This window comes from Tympanuchus pallidicinctus, unplaced genomic scaffold (assembly GCF_026119805.1).
Source record: "Tympanuchus pallidicinctus isolate F22 unplaced genomic scaffold, pur_lepc_1.0 scaffold4, whole genome shotgun sequence".
Classification (NCBI taxonomy): Eukaryota; Metazoa; Chordata; class Aves; order Galliformes; family Phasianidae; genus Tympanuchus; species Tympanuchus pallidicinctus.
Window position 1 is genome coordinate 33,226,210 of NW_026294758.1, and position 21,522 is coordinate 33,247,731.

The window sequence follows — 21,522 nt, forward strand, 5'->3', positions numbered from 1 at the left end:
TGTGATGCCAGATCCCATTCTCACCTTCCCTCCCATAGATGCAGTTTGGAGAATTTTAATGGTAGAATCAGAGCCTAACTGACACAAGCAAAAGAACAGATGATGAACACACAAAATGCTTGAAGTAGGACAAAAATAAGAATTGGATCAGAAAATCTCTTTACTAGCAGACATGCAATATATAAGCTTTTAACTTTAAGACGGGCAATGATATCTAAGCTTTTGACAAGATGTTAACTCTTAACTATGAAATGTAAGAGAAAAAAAATGTTAACTGCTAGCACTCTGTTTCATCAGCTTCCATTTTGTTCTGAGGCTTGCTGCCACATACAAAATCAAATCATTTTCATTAAGAACCTGCAATATTCAGCAAGACATTGCTGATTATTCCGCTTTCAGGAGCATGGCACAAATGGAGAGAATGCATAGCAGCTGTTTGATAACTGAGTGGTAATATTTCAGTAAATCTTTCCACTCTTATTTGCACTGATCTTTACCTCTGTAAAGATTAGAGTTATTTATGGGTAGAGCAGGAAAGATTCTTTTTTTCCTTTTTTTTTTTTTTTTTTTTTTTAAATCAAGTTAGCCTGCAAATTCCAGTATTATTTTAAAGAACTTAGCCTCATAACACAAAAGGTTTTATGAATACTTAATTCACAACAAAGTTGCTCTAAAAGTAGTGCCTCCTATTTATTTCCATGGAAACTACAGGAGATACAAAAAGCACAATAACACTATTTAATAGAGCAAATTTTTAACTATAAAATACTACTGTTCAACACAGGCACCACGATTAGCTATGTATTTTCAACACCAATGAACAAAAGCCTGAATGTTATGCTCATAAATATCTGCATCAGCAGGGGTCAACCACTGTCACACAGCTGAAATGACAACCCACCACCTCACTCTGCTCAGATCCACTGTTTGGACTCCAGAAACATTAGGCAGGCATTGATGAATGTCTGTGGGTGTCATTTTTTTCAACATGGAGGAATTCAGTGACACACCCTTGCTTCACATGCATTTCCATGTCAGACAACATTTTGTCAGACCGCCCCTCTGCTGCCATCCATCACACGGCAACAAAATGGAACAAAATACTGTTGGGAATGTTCAACTCTACTGCCATAGCACCAACATCCAACTGTAACATCATGGGCAAGAAAATAAAATAGGAGGCATTACTTTCAGGGTAGCACTCCTATATAGCTTTGACTTCCACATGATTGAGAGCTAGTGCATCATGACTGAGAACTAGTGCATCAAACTTACCTGTTGAGCCCTAGCCCAAAATACATCTTCTAAAAAAGTGGCAAACCCTTCACTTATCCACTCTTCAGTCCAATCACGAGCACCAATGGCCAATCCAAACCAAGAATGAGCAATTTCATGGCACAGACGTGTTCCACAGAGATGGCTCCCTCCAGGCAATACACTCTGTGACAAGAAGATGATGTGTGGGCTGCACAAGGGAAATGAAGGACAAAATACATTATAAGTCTGTTGTAACATCCAGTGCATGGCCATAATAATATGTAGACTTTATTAGACTTGTCAGCCTGTTATTACATATGCATGCTAGGTTATGACAAACAGTTTATAGTTCAGGCGTTTTTGGGAATCAGGTTGTACTTTATCACTGCTTGGCAGAGAATCAAACTAAAATTCTGCCAAGCAGTTGCTTTGTATTCAACCATCAAACAGCTATTACCTGTAAGAAATAACCTAAACCAAACTTCTATATTTTTCAAATTACAAGACTGATTTATTTCAACAGAAGCATTTGTATGTAAGCCAAGATGATAGATGATCAGATGTGAATACAGGCAGCAGTTATTTATCGGTTAAATGATCAAAGCTGGATGTAAAGAAACAGAAAAAAGAAAAAATTTATAAAGAAAACAAATCACTATCGGAACAAGAGCCACATAAAGTAAAGCACTGTGCTTCTTACTACCTAAAACAAGCCAAAAAGATGCCATTTGAAAATAAGAGTTGATGATTTACGTAAACACAAAGGAAGGAGAACACCCTTTGCTGCAAGAACAAGAGTGAAACAAAGGCTTAGACGCCCACTAAACATCTGCTTTTCACAATAGCAGAAAATAACACAATCTATATCTACTCTATTTTGTACTCAAGTAATAAAAGAAAAAGCTGGAGAAAGAAATACTTGCTATCTATATTTATTCTGCTATGGAAAAAGCTTATACTGAACTGCAAGTTTCTGCAGCTCCCAGTTCATGTTCTGCTGTAAGGCAATTTCTGTTATGCTTACAGATCTTATAAACCACCACCTACAGACTATTCCTGCACTAACCCTAGGCATTCATAATCTAGATTTCAACTGTTTTCTATTAGAAAGGAAATGAAGAATAATGGTGATACTTCAAGGCTACAGATATTTAAGTTTAGCCTTTTGAACGTGGATGGGCAGCACATGGTCTTAAGACGTTTCCAGGAGTCAGATAATATTTGTCAGCCTTCAGCAGTGCTTCCCCCCACCCACCCTACCCTTTCGCTGGAAATGTTAATACACCCCCAGTTTTCCTGCAACCGGTTCACAGTGTCCAGAACTGAGAACATAAAGCATGATACACACATAAACAAAAAATCGTACCCAATAACAATCTTGTAAAAATGATAAAAAAAAAAATAATAATAATCAAACATCCTCATCCAGCACATTTCAATCATTTGGTATTGTAAAAAATAGTGTAATTAAAGCACCAATAGAGGAATCTAGTCACAGAGAACAAAGATAAAACTGCAGCTCTACAAATCTTTGCAAAAGATTTGCAAAAACTGCAAAAGCAATTCTGATTAAAAGAAGTAGAGGAAGAGAGAGGAAAAAGTAAGAGCACAGAAGATGTGGAACGTGATAAGCCTTCAGAAGCACAGAAGCACTACTGATAAGAATTGCTGCAGCTCTAGGGGTATTACTTAGACCAATTTTAAGTAAATGACCCCTAACTGTGGCATGCGTACAGTGCTACAAAGAAGAAATGGAGAAATGGACCAAGTAAATAACATTCCAGACATACTGCTGGCAGTGTTTTGGCCGTATAGCTAAGTAAAATGCAAGTAACTTCATGCCTCAGAAGAAGGCTCATAGAATGATTTGCATTTTAAGTCTATTGCAGATATATACAATAGCACAGATTCTATTTTCTTCTATTTTCTTCTTTTTCCAACAAAAATAATGCAAGCACCACAATCAGAAAATCTCCTTTATGAAAGGATCAAAAAGCACTGAAGCAAGAAAAAGGAATGAGTTAAATTTTTGGAAAGGAATAAGAATGCAACTTCCTACAAGGCCTGACAAGGTAAGCCCACCTTTTAAATTAGTCTAGCTGACATCTTTTCAAGTCTGGCCCAGGTTTCTAAAGCAAGCCAGAACAGGTTAGCTGGATGCGGTAAGAAAAATGAGAAACCTCTCCAAGGTTTAACAAAAAAAGAAAAACCTCACCAGTCCTTCCCAGTAAGCTAAACAAGTTCCCTATGCTCTTACAGAAACATAGAAGCTAATGACTTGCTTTCAATAAGTAAACACTTGGTTACAATTTTAAAGCAAAAGATTATTATTCTGACCAGAATTACACCCTCATAACTTACATATTTGTATCATTTGACTGAAAGAAGGAACACCTCTTTCTCCTAGTTAAACTTCCATTAAGGGAAATCTTAAGGGAAACTCCATAACTACAGTATGAATAGGAACACGCTAATAAAAATCTTTGCACTCAAAGGACAAGAATTTCTTGGCATGGAAGATCAAAGAGTCTTGATGTTCCAGTCATCCAAATGTACCACGTTCTTGTTCTCTGTAACAAATAAAATGTTTCCAATGATTCTTAACAGTAATCTGAACAATTTAAAAGTGAAATCTCTAACAGGAATTTTGCAAAATTATTTCTCCAAGCTCACACTTGATGCAGGTATCACTTGCACGGATGCTGCAGAGCTATTTTTGGTGACTCATGCACAGACAAGAAACACACAGCATAAACTGTAGCCAAATATATGTGCATGAATTGAATAGCTAAGAATATCAAATATGTATTTCTAGTTGGCTTGTTGCACTACTGCACTGCTTCTGAAGGAGAACTCTTTCTATTTAAACTTTTTTTTTAAAAAAAACAGGGATTTGTGGATAGAGTTTCTTAGATACTCTTTGATGTTACAGAGATGAGACAACTATGCCTCTGGAGTAAAAAGTAGCACCTAAAATCACTATTACAGATGGAAATTATATGATAAAAATTTTCATGTTTTGATAGTACTCCACATATTGTTTATCTTTTCCTATTTAGAAAAAGGAATCAGGTAGTAAATAGGTTAGCAAGTTATTGTATTTCCAGAAAATTCCTTCTTATACATATAAATGAGAGCAACAAAAACACTCCTAAAACTATTTTCATAGAACCACATTAAAACTGAGATATCCATTTCAAGGTTACTGGAATTTGAGTCAGTCAGATAATTAGATGACAGCTCTTTACAAATGCCTTGTGCGAGCTCTTATCAGTTGCCTTCAACCTACATTACTTCAGTGACAGAGAGAATAATAGTAGCACACTGTCTGTGGTATCTACATCATACATCAAATGTTAGTTTATATTTGAGAACACTTGTGTCATTTTAATGCAGACACAAGTACATGCCACATCCAATTACTCACCTCTGTAATCATCAGAATTCTAGAGCATACTACAATTTAGTCCCAAGAGAACTACAGAGATGAACAACCCTTTCTGATCTTCCATGTTCATAGTGTGCCAGAAACTCAAACATACACACAGATGCAGCTGTACAGACAAGAATTTTGTATTTAGAATACTCTGAGCAGTGTGCCAGATCCACTGGAAACTTTATAAAGATGTTTTCCCTGTAAGCATACTGGGAAATCATCAAATGAATGGATGTTACAGATGAATTTTCTAGAGCAGATGACTGACTGCCATAAATCCTGAAGTAATACAGTGTTAGAGCAGGCAACAGGGAAGAAAAGCAACCCTTGTGTGTCTGAAGGAGGATCATATTAGCCAATCTCAGAATACAGTAATTCAACATCCAAACTTCATATTACAGAGAAGAAAACATTAATCACTGACCTGAACACCTGAGCTGCAGCTGCTACATGGATTGGCAGGCAATTACTTCAGTTTTGCTTGTTTTACTGTAGTCAATCAGATCAGTCAGAATATGAATAAAAAAGAGTGCCACTCAGGCAAGACTCTTCATTGCTATTCAGGAGCAAGAAGGAAACCAAGCTACTGAAGTAGTTCTTTTAAAATTAGATCATGAGAACTAACCACATACAGAGTGATACCATCAACTTCCTTGAATCCACAGAATGGTTAATTTAAAAGCAGGATTCACATTTCATATTTCTATCTTCAGGGACTTCAAGTAGAAAAAGCAAAGCTGTACCTACTAATCCAAGATATTTATTTACCTGGCCAAAAAAGCACACATCTAGCAGACAAGAAATACTCCTGGAAGTTTTCATTTTTGCACCAGTCTTGCAAAAAATGGTCCTTTTCTATTTTTTTTCCAGCATTTTTCTGGAGCTCACCTCAATTGTCCTCTATAATCCAACCAAAATATACTATCTTAAAATAATGGACAGAAAACATCACTTCTCAGAAAAGGGTTACAAGTATTTCCCTAGATATAACTCTTGAGATCAGAACACATAACAAAATGAACAGTTTGTTAATAATGCAAGTAATTTATTTTAAAAATACTGTCTCATTATCTCTCTCACAGAGCATACTACTATGATAAAAATTTTAACCAAGATTTTACAAAATTCATGAGACAAAATAACTTATCTGTGGTTGATAATGTGCAGTCATATCATAGTAATAAATCCTACAGTAATAAATCCTACCGGCTTCAAGTGTTCTAACTCGGGAAATAACTGAGAAAGATTTTGCATGCAGGTTTCTCCTCTGATGCCTGAGATTCAAGTATTACCAGTGTACTAACCTGAGTACTAACTGCCTGCTGTTGCACAAAAAGAAAAAAAATATGGAAAATTACAGGGTAAAAAGAACGAATTATAGACTCAAAACTTTCTTAGTGGCCATCAAGATTTCATTCTGACTTGTGTGAAACCTCCTACTGAAAAAAACCATGAAGAAATGGAAATGTCTTATAAAAATCAATTACATTATGCTTCCTAATAAGAAACAATTACAATACTGTAAAAAAGTCTTACAGATTAGAACATTTTGAGGACTGAAGCTTCCTATGCTGTATGAAGTGGTATCAATTTTTCATATTTAATTGATTTATTGGTAAAAGCAAAAACAAGCTCCATTTCCAACACTCACATCTCAAATGCAGTTACTCCTCAAAAAGCACTGACACTGTTAACACAGAAAATAACTTGTGAATTAGTGCAACCAACTTACAAATCCCTTTTTAAGTAATCACAATACAAAATTCCATTGTTTCATGCCTGATGTTTCCAAACAAGAAGTCATATAAGCTATACAATTCAGTTAGCTTTTTTTTCTTTTTCCTTAAAAGATAGATTGGAAGTCAATTTAAATTATTATAGTTAAGCAGTGAAAATAATTTAAATGATAAAAATATTTCTGCTGCAGACCTACGCTGTATGACAAAAGAGGTTCAGAGGCTGAAGAGAAAATTCTGTGCATGACTGAGAAGCAAGAATACAGTAATCCCACTAGTTTCAGTAATGACTTTATATTAACACGCAAATGCAATATTTGTTTTACATTCTGGATTTGTTAAATTCCAGATTTCGTATAAAACTTTTACCATATTCTCTGAGCATTTGTAAAATGGAAAAATGAAAATGGAATATTATTGTCTGTATGTTAAAACAGTTAAGAAAAATAATAGCTTCAAAAGTCCATTAGAACATCTAGAACATTTTCTCACAGAACATCCACAATAGTTAAGGTTCGAAGGGACCTCTGGAGGCTATGTAGTCCTACTACCCAGCTAAGTCATGTTCCCTACAACATGATGCATAATATTGCATCTATGCAGACTTTTAGTACCTCCAGAGAAGGAGATTCCACAAGAATTTGTATTCATTCTCTCTCACTTAGCACTGATTTATAAAATTTGGAACTTAAAATTAACCTTAAACATTTGCTTAAACAAAAATAAAAATTAAAAAGTGATCAGAAAAAAATGAATAGAGATCATAGAGATTACAGAATTGTAGAATGGCTGGGTTGAAAAGAACCTCAAAGATCATCTAGTTTCAAGGCACCTGCCATGGGCAGTGTTGCCAGCCACTAGACCAGGCTGTCCAAAGCCACATCCAGCCTGGCCTTGAATGCCTTCAGGGATGGGGCATCCACAACCTCCTTGGGCAACCTGTTCCAGTGCGTCACCACCCTCTGGGTGAAAAACTTCCTAACATCTAATTTAATCCTCCCTTGTCTTAGTTTAAAACGATTCCCCATTGTGCTATCACTGTCCATCCTCATTAACATCCATTCCCTCTCCTGTTTATAAGCTCCTTTCAAGTATTGGAAGGCCACGAGGTCTCCCCAGAGCCTTCTCTTGTCTAAGCTAAACGAGCCCAGACCCTCAACCTTTTCTCATAGAAGAGGTGCTCCAGCCCTTTGACCATCTTAGTGGCCATCCTCTGGACCATTATGATTAATAATGTTAAAAGATTGTTTATTTAAAGAAGACTAGGAGAAACAGTTATAGATATAGGCACACATTCTGCTCAAATGCAAAATGGTTTCAAGTGATAATTTTTTGTTTCTTTCTCATACACTGAAGATAAGCATTTGTTTTATATTATCAATGCAGACAGAGTCTTTTCAAACTGTTCTTTATAGTATCACTAAAGTGACTAATATGATGTACCGTCTCAAACAACATTGATGACTTTTGTCATTGATGGATGCAATTTGTCAGTCATGGATGAATTTCATTATTTGTAATTTTCCATCACTGCAATTATTGGAAAGTCTGGATTTCTTTTTATTACATCATGGAGTTTCTGGCAGATATGAAAACAGAGCTGAGAGACAAAGTGTAAATAACCCACTATGATAAACAGCCAGACAGAAGAAGCAAAATGTATCCTCTCCTCCAAGTTAAGGGCCAGTACATTAAAAAATCTCAAAAGAGACTTGAATAAGACAAGATAAAATAATGAAGATGTCATTTTTTTCTTCATTTAATACACAGAACATAGTATTTATTCATATGTACAAGAACAAACAGAGAAGCAAAAACAGGTAAATCATCAAGTAAACAAACAAGGAAATGAGATTCCTTATTCTTTTAAAATTTTAAAGACTATTTTTCTGAGCGTAATGCTATTGGCATCACTGTTATAAAAACAGCAAGAAAACGAAATCTGTTTGAAGGCAAATGTGGTTCTTATTAAATCTCTACGTCGTGCAGTTAGTATTGCAACGCAAAACAAGATCAAGGAATGTTCTTGATTTTTACAGATTCCTATCACAAGTATTTCACCTGAGCACTTAGAAAACTCAAGACAGATCTCTGAATCATTGAGGAAATCTCTAACATTACAGGGGAAAAGAGATGTACAATTCAGTGATATTTCAATGGAAAATAAATAAAAAGGTAAAGCCCACAGTTGGTTTTTTTATAAAAAAAACTTCTTATACCATAAGAAGGGTTACGGTTCCACTTCTACAAAAAGTACAGTTTGTATCTACTGCACTGTTGCTGGCTTGGTCAACTATAGATGGGAGTAAATAGTGAGATGAAGACAGTTATCCAATTTGCATTTGATAGATTTTTTCCAAGTATGTAGTACCACCTACAGTTCTTGCTTTTAAGAATTGGTATGTACAAACCTACTTGCTAAAGTCTTTCATTCTAGTTAAAAGTGGATGCAAAACCAATATTGCCAAGTGTATTCTGATCTCCAACATTCCTGCTGAAAACATTCCTTTATCCTCTGCATATACAACAAACACTATAACAAATCTGCACTTCCCCATCTTAAAAATGGTTCAGGCAATAGAAATGTAATTAACTAGTCTCATTATCTTTAATTACGTACTTAGATTCCTCACCTATAAGAATCTGACGTAAATGTAAGCTTGTGTGGGAAGAAAGTGGGGAGGGGAAGGGGAAGGGGAAGGGGAAGGAGAAGGAGAAGGAGAAGGAGGAGAAGGAGAAGGAGAAGGAGAAGGAGGAGAAGGAGAAGGAGAAGGAGAAGGAGAAGGAGAAGGAGAAGGAGAAGGAGAAGGAGAAGGAGAAGGAGAAGGAGAAGGAGAAGGAGAAGGAGAAGGAGAAGGAGAAGGAGAAGGAGAAGGAGAAGGAGAAGGAGAAGGAGAAGGAGAAGGAGAAGGAGAAGGAGAAGGAGAAGGAGAAGGAGAAGGAGAAGGAGAAGGAGAAGGAGAAGGAGAAGGAGAAGGAGAAGGAGAAGGAGAAGGAGAAGGAGAAGGAGAAGGAGAAGGAGAGGGGAAAGGGGAGGAAGAGGAAGAGGAAGAGGAAGAGGAAGAGGAAGAGGAAGAGGAAGAGGAAAAGGAAAAGGAAAAGGAAAAGGAAAAGGAAAAGGAAAAGGAAAAGGAAAAGGAAAAGGAAAAGGAAAAGGAAAAGGAAAAGGAAAAGGAAAAGGAAAAGGAAAAGGAAAAGGAAAAGGAAAAGGAAAAGGAAAAGAAGAGAGAGTAACAAAACAATAAGTAATGGCTTCAAAATTATTTTCTTAGTTTATTTTGTGCAGCAGCTATACAAGCCTTCCTTTTTAGATGTGTCAAATCAATAAGATATCTGTTGTGCTTTTGAACAAAGAACAAAGATGCCTTCATCAATTTTCAAAAGTCTGTGGGACAAACCATTCATGCTGTCAAACCTCTTAAAGTCCTTTCAGCAAATAATGAAATCCAGCACTGACAAATGTCAAAATACTAATTTGTTATATACAGAACAAAAGCAACATTCAGACTCGGTGCCTCATTTCAGCCTTTATATCAGCCCTTCAATTTGTAAGAACTTAATGGCAGCCCACAAATCACATAATATTGAAACATAACCATAAATGGCTAAAACTAGAACAATCTACTCAGAATACATACTTAACAGTAAAAAACAACAAAAACTATAAACAAAGTCTTTTGGAAACACCGAACACTTTCTAATGTAGTAATTTTCCTCCTTTTTGGAAGTAATTTCCAAATAAAATTTTACATCCAAACACAGATTCTTGTTCACACATGTTTACATAAACTGTGCTGGTAGAAAAATGAGACTAAATTGCATCATATCCAGTGACAGAAGTGCATTAATGTGCATGTAAATTATTTTATCTATGCCAGAACATGCAGCTATTATTCTTGAATCGTATAGAAAAAGGACAGTTTAACTGCGTGTAAGTGTGCATGTGAATTACTTTCTCCATCATATAAGTCATCCTGCTATTATTACTGAATTGCACAACAAGAGCTGGTTTAGTTTGAAATAGCTATTGTGCCTGAAAACTGTGTTAATGTCTCACCTTAATGAACTTGGAAAAGACTTTAAGGATCATGGAATCCAATCATGACCCAACCATACTACCCCAACTAACAACTCTCCACTAAATCATGTCCCTGAGCACCACTGTTGCCACTGCTGAAACACACTCCCCACTCCCTCACTGTGTTCACATCCACTGTTTCATCTCCAGAAACATTCAGCAAGGGTCGATGAATGCCAATGAGTGTCGTTTTTTCCCACAGCGATGAATTCAGTGACACACTTTTGCTTCATGTGCATTTTGATGTCAGACGCCATTCTGTCAGACTGCTGCATCTACTGCACAGCAACAACATGCAACAGAATACTGCTGGGAAAGTTCCGTTTCTATTACCACACCGCCAACATCCACTTTTGATGTCATGGGCAAACATAATATCATAGGAGGCACAACTTCCAGAGCAGCTCTTGCATGTATATGGCCATGTAATTTGGGCTTTGCAGAGTCACTGAATAAATATTAAAAATAGAGAGGAACCTTCAAAGTTGTTAAATGGGTATGTGATTACATTAATATTTATTTTTGCAGTCCAAAAGGATAAAGAGAGGCCATTCCCTGGCATAACAAATAGATTACCATTGACCAAAAGGTCAAACGATGACCTTTTTAATTTTCATTTAAATTTTATTCAGCAAGGATTCAAATAACAAAATAGAAGAAAACTAAAATTTCTGTTTATTACTCATGTACTTCTCTGAGAATAATTCCACTGACACACTAAAGGCTCTTCTTGTCAGACCATACCTTCACATTTGCTTGTGGTTATTAGCCATTCCTAAGATCCAAACATCTCCACTAAGTCCAAACAAAATCTGGTTTCCAGTTAAAAACCAGTGTTAGTTGGATGACAAGTAGCTCTTGCTGGGTATTTCCTTGCAGGCTCAGTTGGACCTATATCTTCTCAGATGGTTAAGCTTTTTTTTTTTTTTTTTTTTTTTTTTTTTTTTTTTTTTTGTATTTCATACAGTCAACATTATTCAAATGAAGATTTTTTTCAACTTCAAATTGCATTTTACATTCGTATCAGTTTCATATTATGAACTTGAAGACTTAAGAAAAATGTGCAAATTGTGTGAATTTCAGGAATTGCAGATAGAAGTTTCCAAAGACTTTAAAGCCAAATCTAGTCACTTTGCTGTAAATTAAGTTAAACTCCATAGTTTTGTAATTACTTAAAATTGTAGTAAAATTTATTGTGAGATACAAGAACACTCACTGAGACTTACCTCAGTTATCAACCAGTGCATATCTGTCAAGAGTACACAAATGCTTGACTACAATTTAAACTTTGGCAAGGTGTCTTTTGTGTCATTTTTGGAGCAGAGAATGATTAAAAAGATACATTCCATATTGAGGTTCCACTCTGGATTCAGACTTTAGGTCTTCCAGACTATCCTCACCAGCTGTTAACAAAGATGCAGGTAGAAATAAGAAGCTGTCAGCCACCTATGGCCAAAAGTGTGAAGGGACGGCATGGTGTTTTTCTGCCACACTCTGTTCCAAGCCCTGGAGAGAAGAGCTCCTCAGTGACAGAAAAATGTTCCTCTTCTCCAGCTAACTATATCTCCAGCAGGTGAGAGATTAGTTAACTGAGAATTAACTGCAAATATTACAGTTACGCTGATCTATGCAAATTGGAAAAAGTAAAAGGTACAATAGCAATAAGTAGAGACTGTTGGTTTATACTGGCCATAATGGCAATTGGTTTGAATTTCCATGTATGTGTCCAGTGTGATTTTTTATTTTTTTTAAAGAAGGTGCTCAGACCATAAATACAACTCTGTCATTTATATACTTTCTGTCAATCATTCATTTTTCAGAGAATTATGTGAAACCAAAACTTTATATAGACCATAATGCTATGGTTCAGCTTCCATTTTATCCTTTATCTCTTTCTCCCTGTAAAGGCAGATCAGTTTCTTAACAGCTGTAGATCAGGCATCTTCATGCCAGTAAATTGATTGAATTGAAAACAGCTCTCTCTAGACTACTGTAAGATGCCTTGGTGTCTCAAATTCACTGCAGAGGAAACATGATATACTAAACTTAAATCATGGGTTTAAGAAGGAGGAAATTCATCTGTAAATCTGTCTGTTCTGAGACATAACTTGCATCTACTGCTTTTACTGCTTTATAGATAGATAGATAGATAGATAGATAGATAGATAGATAGATAATGTTTAACACCACAAACACAGCACACAAAATCAAAATCAAAAACAGTGGCAATGTTACGAAATACTGTGCATTACTGTTCTACTGAAGGCACTGAGGAAAAGTTTAAACAGCTCATGATTGTGTTCTAGAGTTATTTGGAGATAACTTGGTTTCCTCTCCAAACTAAAAAGCTCATCTCTGATATGCTGCTTTTTTTTTTTTTTTTCTTTTTGTCTGAAGCATGTGATGTACGTACCCTCAGCTAGCACAAACTAGTGATTGTACCAGAAACATACTCCTGACAGTGAAAACTGACCTTTTTAGACAAAACAGCTTTGTACTCAACAAATGATAAAGAATATGCCAACAAATTCACAGTGGTTCTTTACACTTCACAAAACTACACTGCATTTCAGCTTCACACACTTTAAGCAGAAGACAGTTTTAAAAGTAAGCTTAAGGATGCTTGAAATTCTAAAATTATGTAACAGGGAAACAAAAATTTAGAAATATCTGTTCAGCATCATACCATGAATGAGACAGATTATGAAGTAAATATAATTGTTCAATTTCAACATTCAAAACCAGTCTTAGAAGGCAAAATTATTAACCTGCAATCTCACAGCACATAATAAGCCCTTTGTAAAGAAGAGACATAACATATGCAATATTGTGCAAATAGCAAGCAGTTGCACAAACTAGATGCCTGTCACTGCACAACAAAAAGGACTGCCCTTGAAACTGAAAGCCACTCCTTATACAACTACAGATAAAGGAAATCCAAGAGCCATTCAAAAAACAGACATTTCATCAATTTATTTTCCACAAAACAATTGCATTCCCAAATCCCTCAGAGAAAAGGAAAACATGTAGTATCCATTCCTCCTTCTTGAAAGCACTCTCAGGAGTCTAATCTTCAAAAGAACAGAAAGTTTACATGTATTTCTCTACCAACTTAAATGAGCTAACTTTTGATCTTTACCAGAAGACCCCTATTATTCCCAAAGCAAATCCTCACCAGCAACAAACTAGCAATAAGCAGGTGTTTGCAACAAGAAAATTCCTATAAGAATATTCAGACTTCTATCTATCACGTATCAGTCTGAGAAAAAAGTATATAGAATGATTCACAACACAATATATGCTTTCACAGGTTAATGTATAATAGTTTGACAGTACTCTGAAAAATGCTGTAGTTCGACAGTTCAGCTTTTGTAAGAAAAAGTCAACACATTACTGCTAAGTAAGCACAATCAGAAGAAATCTGTCAGAAATTCAATCACTAAAATCTAAAACAAGGCAATTAAATTTCTTTATTGTTAATACCACCATCAAAACCTGAATCTTCAAACACTTCTGAAAGCATGAGGGTCTTTAATTTGTATTAGTCTTCTAAAAATTAAACCATGTTGCAAGACCCTGGCTAGAACAAAATTTCAGATCAAATTGTTTTGCAAGGGTAGTAGTTTAACTGTTTAATTAAGAGCCCTAGATAATTACTTCACTCATGTACACAGGTAAGAGAATCTGCTTGTGCCTTTCAAAGTATATTTTTTCTGTGATGAACGTTTCAAAAAAGACATTTAGATCAAACTATGCTTCTAACTTCTAACTATGTTAGAAGTATTATCTTTTTGATTTTAAATATGGTGAAGCAGACACGAGGGTTACATGATTGTCCTATATCCTGATATATAGGAGTCTACTTTTATTCACTCTCTCATGGAGATGAGCAACACATCAGAGGAATTTTTGGTGTAAAATGAAAAGCTTTAAAAGTCCGCAGAGGTAAAAAAATGCAAAAGAAAGAAATTTTTCAAATGTTTGGTATAAAATAATTCCAATATACATTTCTCATTGCATTTGATTTATCAATGCATTCCCTGTAAAGGGCTCAGAGCAGAGAAAAAAAAAGGCATTACTATCTAATCTGCTGAGATCCTCCCAAGAAGACTTGTAATATCTCTTCTCCTTTCAATAACTTTCTCATTGATTTTTACTGAACATTCTTAAGTATAGCACTGAACATTTCCCAAATGAGTATTTGGACACTGATATTGAGACAAAATGTTGTATAAAGTCAACTCTATCCAAACAGTCTTCTCTTCTTTATATACATATTAACAATGAAAATAATGAAAATTTGAAGTTTCTAATACATCATGATAGAGAAATAATCCACTGCTGAAGAGATGTAAGTCACACTGTTTTAATCTTAAAATGAGCAGATAACAGCTGAAAGTTTGACGTTTGAGCATTAGTGATAACAACATACACCAGCCCTGCATTTTTAGATCAAGCATTCTCATCGGTAAGTAGCAAGTGATCAAAATATGAAGAAATCCACTCCATTGCTGAAGAGATTTGCCAGATTTATTGACACTATGAAGATTAAAACCTCCCACTATTAAGAACTGTACGTATGTATCACATTTAGATGTCAAAAGACTAAAAATTATGTGATCAAAAGTGATTCCTCGATTCAGAATAGGAAAGATGAAAAATATCAAAATAATCACTCATAAGTTGACCATTTCTATTATTCCTATTGCATTCAACAGGCTTAGGACTATATTAAAAGTTGCCACAATAATAATAAAAAAACCTTTTTCTCTAGCTTAAGATTGGAAAAACCCAACAAAGATATCACGATAAAACAAGAGCATTTGATACTACCACAGTAACAGAAATGAAGCAGCTTACTGACACTTTGTGAGAATTATGGCATCAGCACGTGCATCTTTATGCTCTCACTGCACTTTCAAGCTTAATGACTAAACCCTGAATAAAGCTATGTACTTTCCTAGTGTGAAAGAGATGGGAAAGGGAGCCCTTTTTATCATGATATTTTGATGAATCACCAACACTTGTTCCTGCTTTTTTTTCAAGAAGGAAAACTAGTATATGAAAACAAGCCAAAAAAGTTGTCACTGTGTAACAACTGGAACAGGGGACACAGGAATTTCCAATCAGGTTTCAAACAGAATCTGCTGGAAAGCTTAGCATCAACAAGCAGGGTTAAAATATTTTTATATTCTATGACAACTGCACTAGAAGTGTTTGAAGTGAACAACATTTCTCTCTAGAAGTGCCAGATCTGGAAGCATCTGACAGGTGCCCCGTAACTCCTCCTTCAGCTATGTTATCTGGGAGCTAGAAGAAATATGCATAACCACAGACAAGCTCTTTATGTTCACTAAGATCCTTAACTTTCAGCTACTTCCTTTATCACTTCAGTCACCTGGTCATTGCAATTTCTTTCTACCGTATTAATCCAGAACACTGGTGCTAACACGAGTCTGTATGTTTCTGTGTACCTGCTAACAACCGCAAACACAAAGCTTTTTAGGTGACTGACCAGAGCTTAGAGCTTTTTTAAAAAAAAATTATTTTTTCTGGAGCCTTAAACCACATCTCAGATATTTCTCTCCAACCAATTCCTCCGGCTCACTAGAACATTTGCCCTTCAAAATACTGTCAGGAAGATCTGGTGGTATTCTAATCTAAAATAGAACGACCTATTTAAGCATATACACATGGGAACAGTCTCCAGGTTGGGTCAAGAACCAGCAACATAATGGTCCCAGACAGCTATAATGCTTTTGTGCATACATGTTCTGTATCTGATGCCTGTGTCATTGAACCAATTGTATCAGAAATCTGGATTTAGACATAAAATAGCCCAGTAAAGGAGAATCTCCAATCTCTGATACTGATTTATTCAGTATTTGTAGAATACACTTTTCATCAAGCCATTCTGTACTGTACTATTTTTAAGCTGAAAATGCTCAAAGGCATGTATTTTCCTTCCTTTGTAAACATTGAGCAGCTAGGTGCAGAAACCTGAATTACAGTATTGCTCAAATAATGCAGTCCACAGCTTAATGAATCACTTAGCTTAATAATTCTCAAAAATTATAAACTTGTTTTTTCTTTAGAAAGACTTTTCTTCAATAATAAGTACATGTATTTAAATATACAGTTCTTTAGTTGATGTAGACATATGCAGACAAGACTCAAACACAGTCAATGGACTGGTAAAATTCAAAAATGTCAGTTGCCTTAAAACAGAAGAAGAATTTAGATCTCAAACATGTTGCTGCCTGGCCTCTGTTTTTCCCATTTACTGCAGTAGCTGTATTTGATAATCTGACATAGTTGGAACCAAATTTGAGCTTGTCATATTACAAAAGCAGAAACAGCAGAACAAATGTGTAAGAGACAAAATCAAAGCTGCTAACAGACTGAAACTCCCTAGAGGTACACAGACTGGTTACATCAAGGCTGCAATGTTATCTTATTTTTTTCTGATCAGATCGGTGGTTGTTCATCTGCATTGGGTCTTCCACAGTCATAGACCACATCCTGCATCCAAATCAGAAAAAGCTATTGTAAAAGACAACTGAAAAAAAGAAAAATGTAAGGAAACTCAAAATTCAGTCACTTGTGGGAATGATTATATTTCTGTGTTGGCTATGTTCTGGGCCCTTTTAGGGAATCCCATATAGAAAAACGAAAGAAAGTTATGTTCAGACATTATATTCATTTGAGATGAATGCTTAAGCCCAGTTTCATTCCACAGGTTCATGTTCAGAAGAGACACTCCAAAGAGGGTGTACTTCCTATGATAAATCAGAAGGAAAAGCTGGCCACAACAGAGAGAGAAGGCTGAAGAACTCAAGAAGTTCTTTGGCTCAGTGTGCACTGGCAGTCAGGTTTTCATGTCTTTCACATGCCCGAACCACATATTCATGAACCTTTAGGTAGAAGCTCCCACTGTAAGAGAAAACCAAGTCTGAGACTACTTCACGAGACCGAGTATGTACAAGTCTGAGACCTGGTGACATGTAACTTAGTGTTATGATTTTGGCTGATGTGGTTGCCAAGCTACACTCCATCATATCTGAGAAGTCATGGCTGTCAAGAGAATTCCCCAGTGACTGGAATTCACAATTTCAAGAAAGGAGAGATAGGAAGACCTGAGGAACTACAGGCCAGTGAGCTTCACCTCTGCGCCTGGGAAGATCATGGAACAGATGCTCCTGGAAGATAAGAAGAATGAGCAGGTGATCCAAAACATCCAACCATGGGCAGATCATTCCTGACAAATCTGGTGGCCTTGTATGATGGAGTAACATCTTTGGCCAACAAAAGAAGAGCAACTGGTGTTACCTACCTTGACCTCTGTAAGACCTTTGACATGAGTCTGCAACACAACATTGTCACTAAATTGGAGAATCACAGGTTCAAAGATTGCACTGTTTGGTGGATAAGGAAGTGGTTGGAAGGCCGCAGCCAGAGGATTGTAGTCAATCGCTTTCTGTCCAAATAGAGGCTTCTCATAAGTGGTGTCCCCCAGTGGTCTGTTTTGGGACCAGTACTCTTTAACAACGCTGATATTAACACTATGTCCCATCAGTGACATTGATGATGGGATTGAGCGCACCCTCAGCTAAGAACACTAAGATTAGTGGTACAGTTGACACAACAGAAACAAAAGATGCCATCCAGAGGGACTTGGACAGGCTTGAGAAGTGGACTCATGTGAACCAAATGAGGTTCAACAAGGCCAAGTGCAAGGTTGGATAAGGAAATCCCAGATGAATGTACAGACCGAGAAAACTCATTGATTGCAGCCTTTCCAAGGACTTAAATAGGGGTCGTGGTAGATGAAAAACTTAACATGAGCCAGCAGTGTGCACTTGCAGCCCAGAAGGACAGCAGTATCCTAGGCTGCATCAAGAGAAAGGTGGCCAGCTGAGTGAGGGAGGTAATTGTCCCACTCTTGCCCTCTTGAGCCCACAGCTGGAGCACCGTGTTCAAGCCTTTGGCCTCCAGCAATAGAAAGATGTGGAACTGTTGGCACAAGTCCAGGGAAGAGTCATGAAGATTATCAGAAGGCTGGAGCACCTCTCCTATGTAGACAGGCTGAAGGAGCTGGGCTTGCTTACTTTGGAGAAGGCTCTGGGGAGACCTGATAGTGACCAGCAATAATTACACAGAGCTTATAAGCAGGAGGTAAATCAACATTTTAAACGGGTAGACAGGACAAGAGGGAAAAATTTTAAACTAAGAAGGAAGATTTAGATTAGATGTTGGGGAAAATTTTTCAGTGAGAGGGTGGTGAGAAACTGGAGCAGGCTGCCCAGAGAATCTGTGGATATCCTATCCCTGGAAGTATTCAAACCCAGGCTGAATGAGGTCCTGGGCAGCCTGATCCAGTACTTGATTTAGTGATTGGCATCCCTGCCTATGGCACAAGACTTGGAACTAGATGATCTTTGAGGTCCCTTCCAACCCAAGCCATTCTATGATTCTATGATTAATTTCTTTAGATGTACTACCATGTTTGACTCCTGTTATTTCAATGGGACACAACTATGTATCTCAGGATACAACTTTATTCTAGTACATATTAAAATCTTTATATCTTAATATCTATATATTCTAACAGCTTTTATGGTTCATAGGTATAAAACACCTTTCAACACTTAAACATTTGGTGGAATTTTAAATTGAAGTTTTTTAAAAACAGAATAATGTTAGATCAGAAACCTGACAGCAGACTTCTGATACACAGAAAAGCATCTATTCACATCCAGAACTCAAAAAGAAGAGACTAAATTCAGCTAAATATAAGAGATCAGCTCACTGACATGTAATTGTCACTAAAAAATTGTTGTCTGGTAAAAAACATGCTTCTTACAAATGATAGTTTCATCCAAACATGCTTCTGGAGCATTGGTGGAACCTAATAAATGAGCAGAAGTCTATACTTTTCTGAAAGAAAAAATGCATTCTTTTACAGCAACAGAAACAGATGAGTAATCATTACCTTTTTTTCTAATACTTCTCCTAAGAACTATCTCTAGCTTAAATTCTGCCAACTTCTTATGTATGCCCACAAAGTAGAAAACCCTGGGAAAGCAAAGCCTGCACCATATGACAATAGGGAAGAGGATAACTTCAGCATACAGAAGCAGAGACCATCTTGGTGTCTGCTGCTGGTACTAAAGAAACTTTACACAAAGGAATTGCGAGAACTTTTCAATGCATATTAAGAAAAAGACCTAATTCTCTGGGATCTTAAAAAGGAATATATGCAATTACTGAACTGAGCTTCAACAAAGTATTCTGGAGAAACACATTGCTCTCTGCAATTAGTATCAAGACAAGAAGACCATAAACCATCTGTATTTGCAAGTTCCTTGTCCAACAAATGTTCCAGGTCTATTTAAACATGAAGTAATATGAAATAATCAAGTGCTGGCTTTTGCCATAGGTGCTTTCCTATTCCTTTTTGACTTTTTTAGTCTTTTTGACAAAAACAGTAAGAGTCAGTATTCTTAACTATGTTTCAAACACTGACAATTTAACAGGCAAAACAGAACCTATTTGAAAAGAAAACACATGGTGCTTTTCAATCAATCTAAAGTGATAATAAGCCTATCAGTGCTAGATCTCTATCTTCTATGCTAGTTTCTCCAGGCCATAAATGGCACTGCATTATTCTCAGCTCACAGGTAGCAACTCCCTCAGCAAAATCATGACCAAAGAAAGGAAATTATATTGAGGCTCCTTGTCTCTGCATGGCATAACCATGGAACAGCAGCCTATTTTAGCACAATTCTTTCTTTCTGAACACTGAACCTTCAACTATTTTTTTCTGAGAATTAAGCATTGGGGGAAAGATAACTGGGTTTTAAAATGCTGCAAGTAGTATAGCTTTTCTTTTTTCTTTTTTCTTTCTTTTTTTTTTTTTTTTTTGGTCTAATTTCTATGGAAAGAATGATAGAAAACCATAATCCAAACACAAATGACTGCTTCCAGCAGCATAATCACTTAGATTTCATGTAACATAAGTGCATACATATACTAGTCTTATTTACAGAGTGCGTACAGAGTTGATTTAAAAGCATCACATACAACAAGGAGGACTAGCTATTTCTGACATCTTAATTTTTTCAAACTTTTTTTTTTTAATTTACTTCAGAAGTTTAGAAAGAAAAAAAAAAAAAGAATGGAAGCCACAGAATGCCTGACCTGAGAGGTTCAAGGCAGAACACAACAAAAAATTAGATATGCATAAGGTACAGATTTTTTTGTCTAGCAAAAGCTGTTTTCACTCAGATGCATGTGTGCAAGTGTATCCCTAAACTTCAAGATTATAGGGACAGTCTCTCACAGGAGGTACTCACTGGAACCATGAGAAGCAGATAATTCTATGATAAAAGCAAGGACAGTTTCATATCCTTTTGAAGTCTCATTTAGGAGTCCTAATACAGCTCACTGTTGTGGCAAAAGTATTGAGACCCACAGTTTTCATAGAGCCTTTGAGGTCCTAAGGATATTTACAAACTACAGGAGCATAAACACTATTATCCAGAGTATACACCTTAAATAACTCCATTACTGTCAGGCTACTACTTATTCAACTCAGGTGGAAAGCCTGCTGCACTAACAAGCCATTGCTGCAGCAAAAATTCCTAGTTTAGTCTTCTAACAGTCTCATGTAAGATGAAAAAACTTGGTCCTACACCTGATACCAAACATGATGTACACAGCCGATTCTCTCATCCACACCTTTTTGGATACATTCACAGATGATTACCTCTGAACATAAATAAACCAAATCAGCCACCTGATTTATTCAGGCAGCTTATCAGCAATATGATCTCATTAACACAGTCATTTGGACTGCAGGGCTTATATGCAGATAAACACTTAAAAAAAAAAAAAAAAAATCAAACCAGGCAGCAATTAAAAAATGTCTTAATTATAGGGTTTTAATTATTTTTTTTTCAAAAATCCATCTACCAGAAGCACTGATACTTGGAAAAAGAAAGTGTTTGTCAACT

General features: G+C 36.2%; 1 protein-coding gene across 7 annotated transcripts in view; it reads right to left on the minus strand.

The window, feature by feature from the left end:
• The window catches only part of AOPEP (aminopeptidase O (putative)), a 182,162-nt gene that overhangs the window by 104,427 nt on the left and 56,213 nt on the right, over positions 1 to 21,522 (minus strand). For all 7 annotated transcript variants that reach the window (XM_052701164.1, XM_052701162.1, XM_052701161.1 and 4 more), the window contains exon 6: positions 1,276 to 1,465. In XM_052701164.1, coding sequence (XP_052557124.1) covers positions 1,276 to 1,465 — 190 coding nt within the window. The remainder of the gene's footprint in view (positions 1 to 1,275; positions 1,466 to 21,522) is intronic.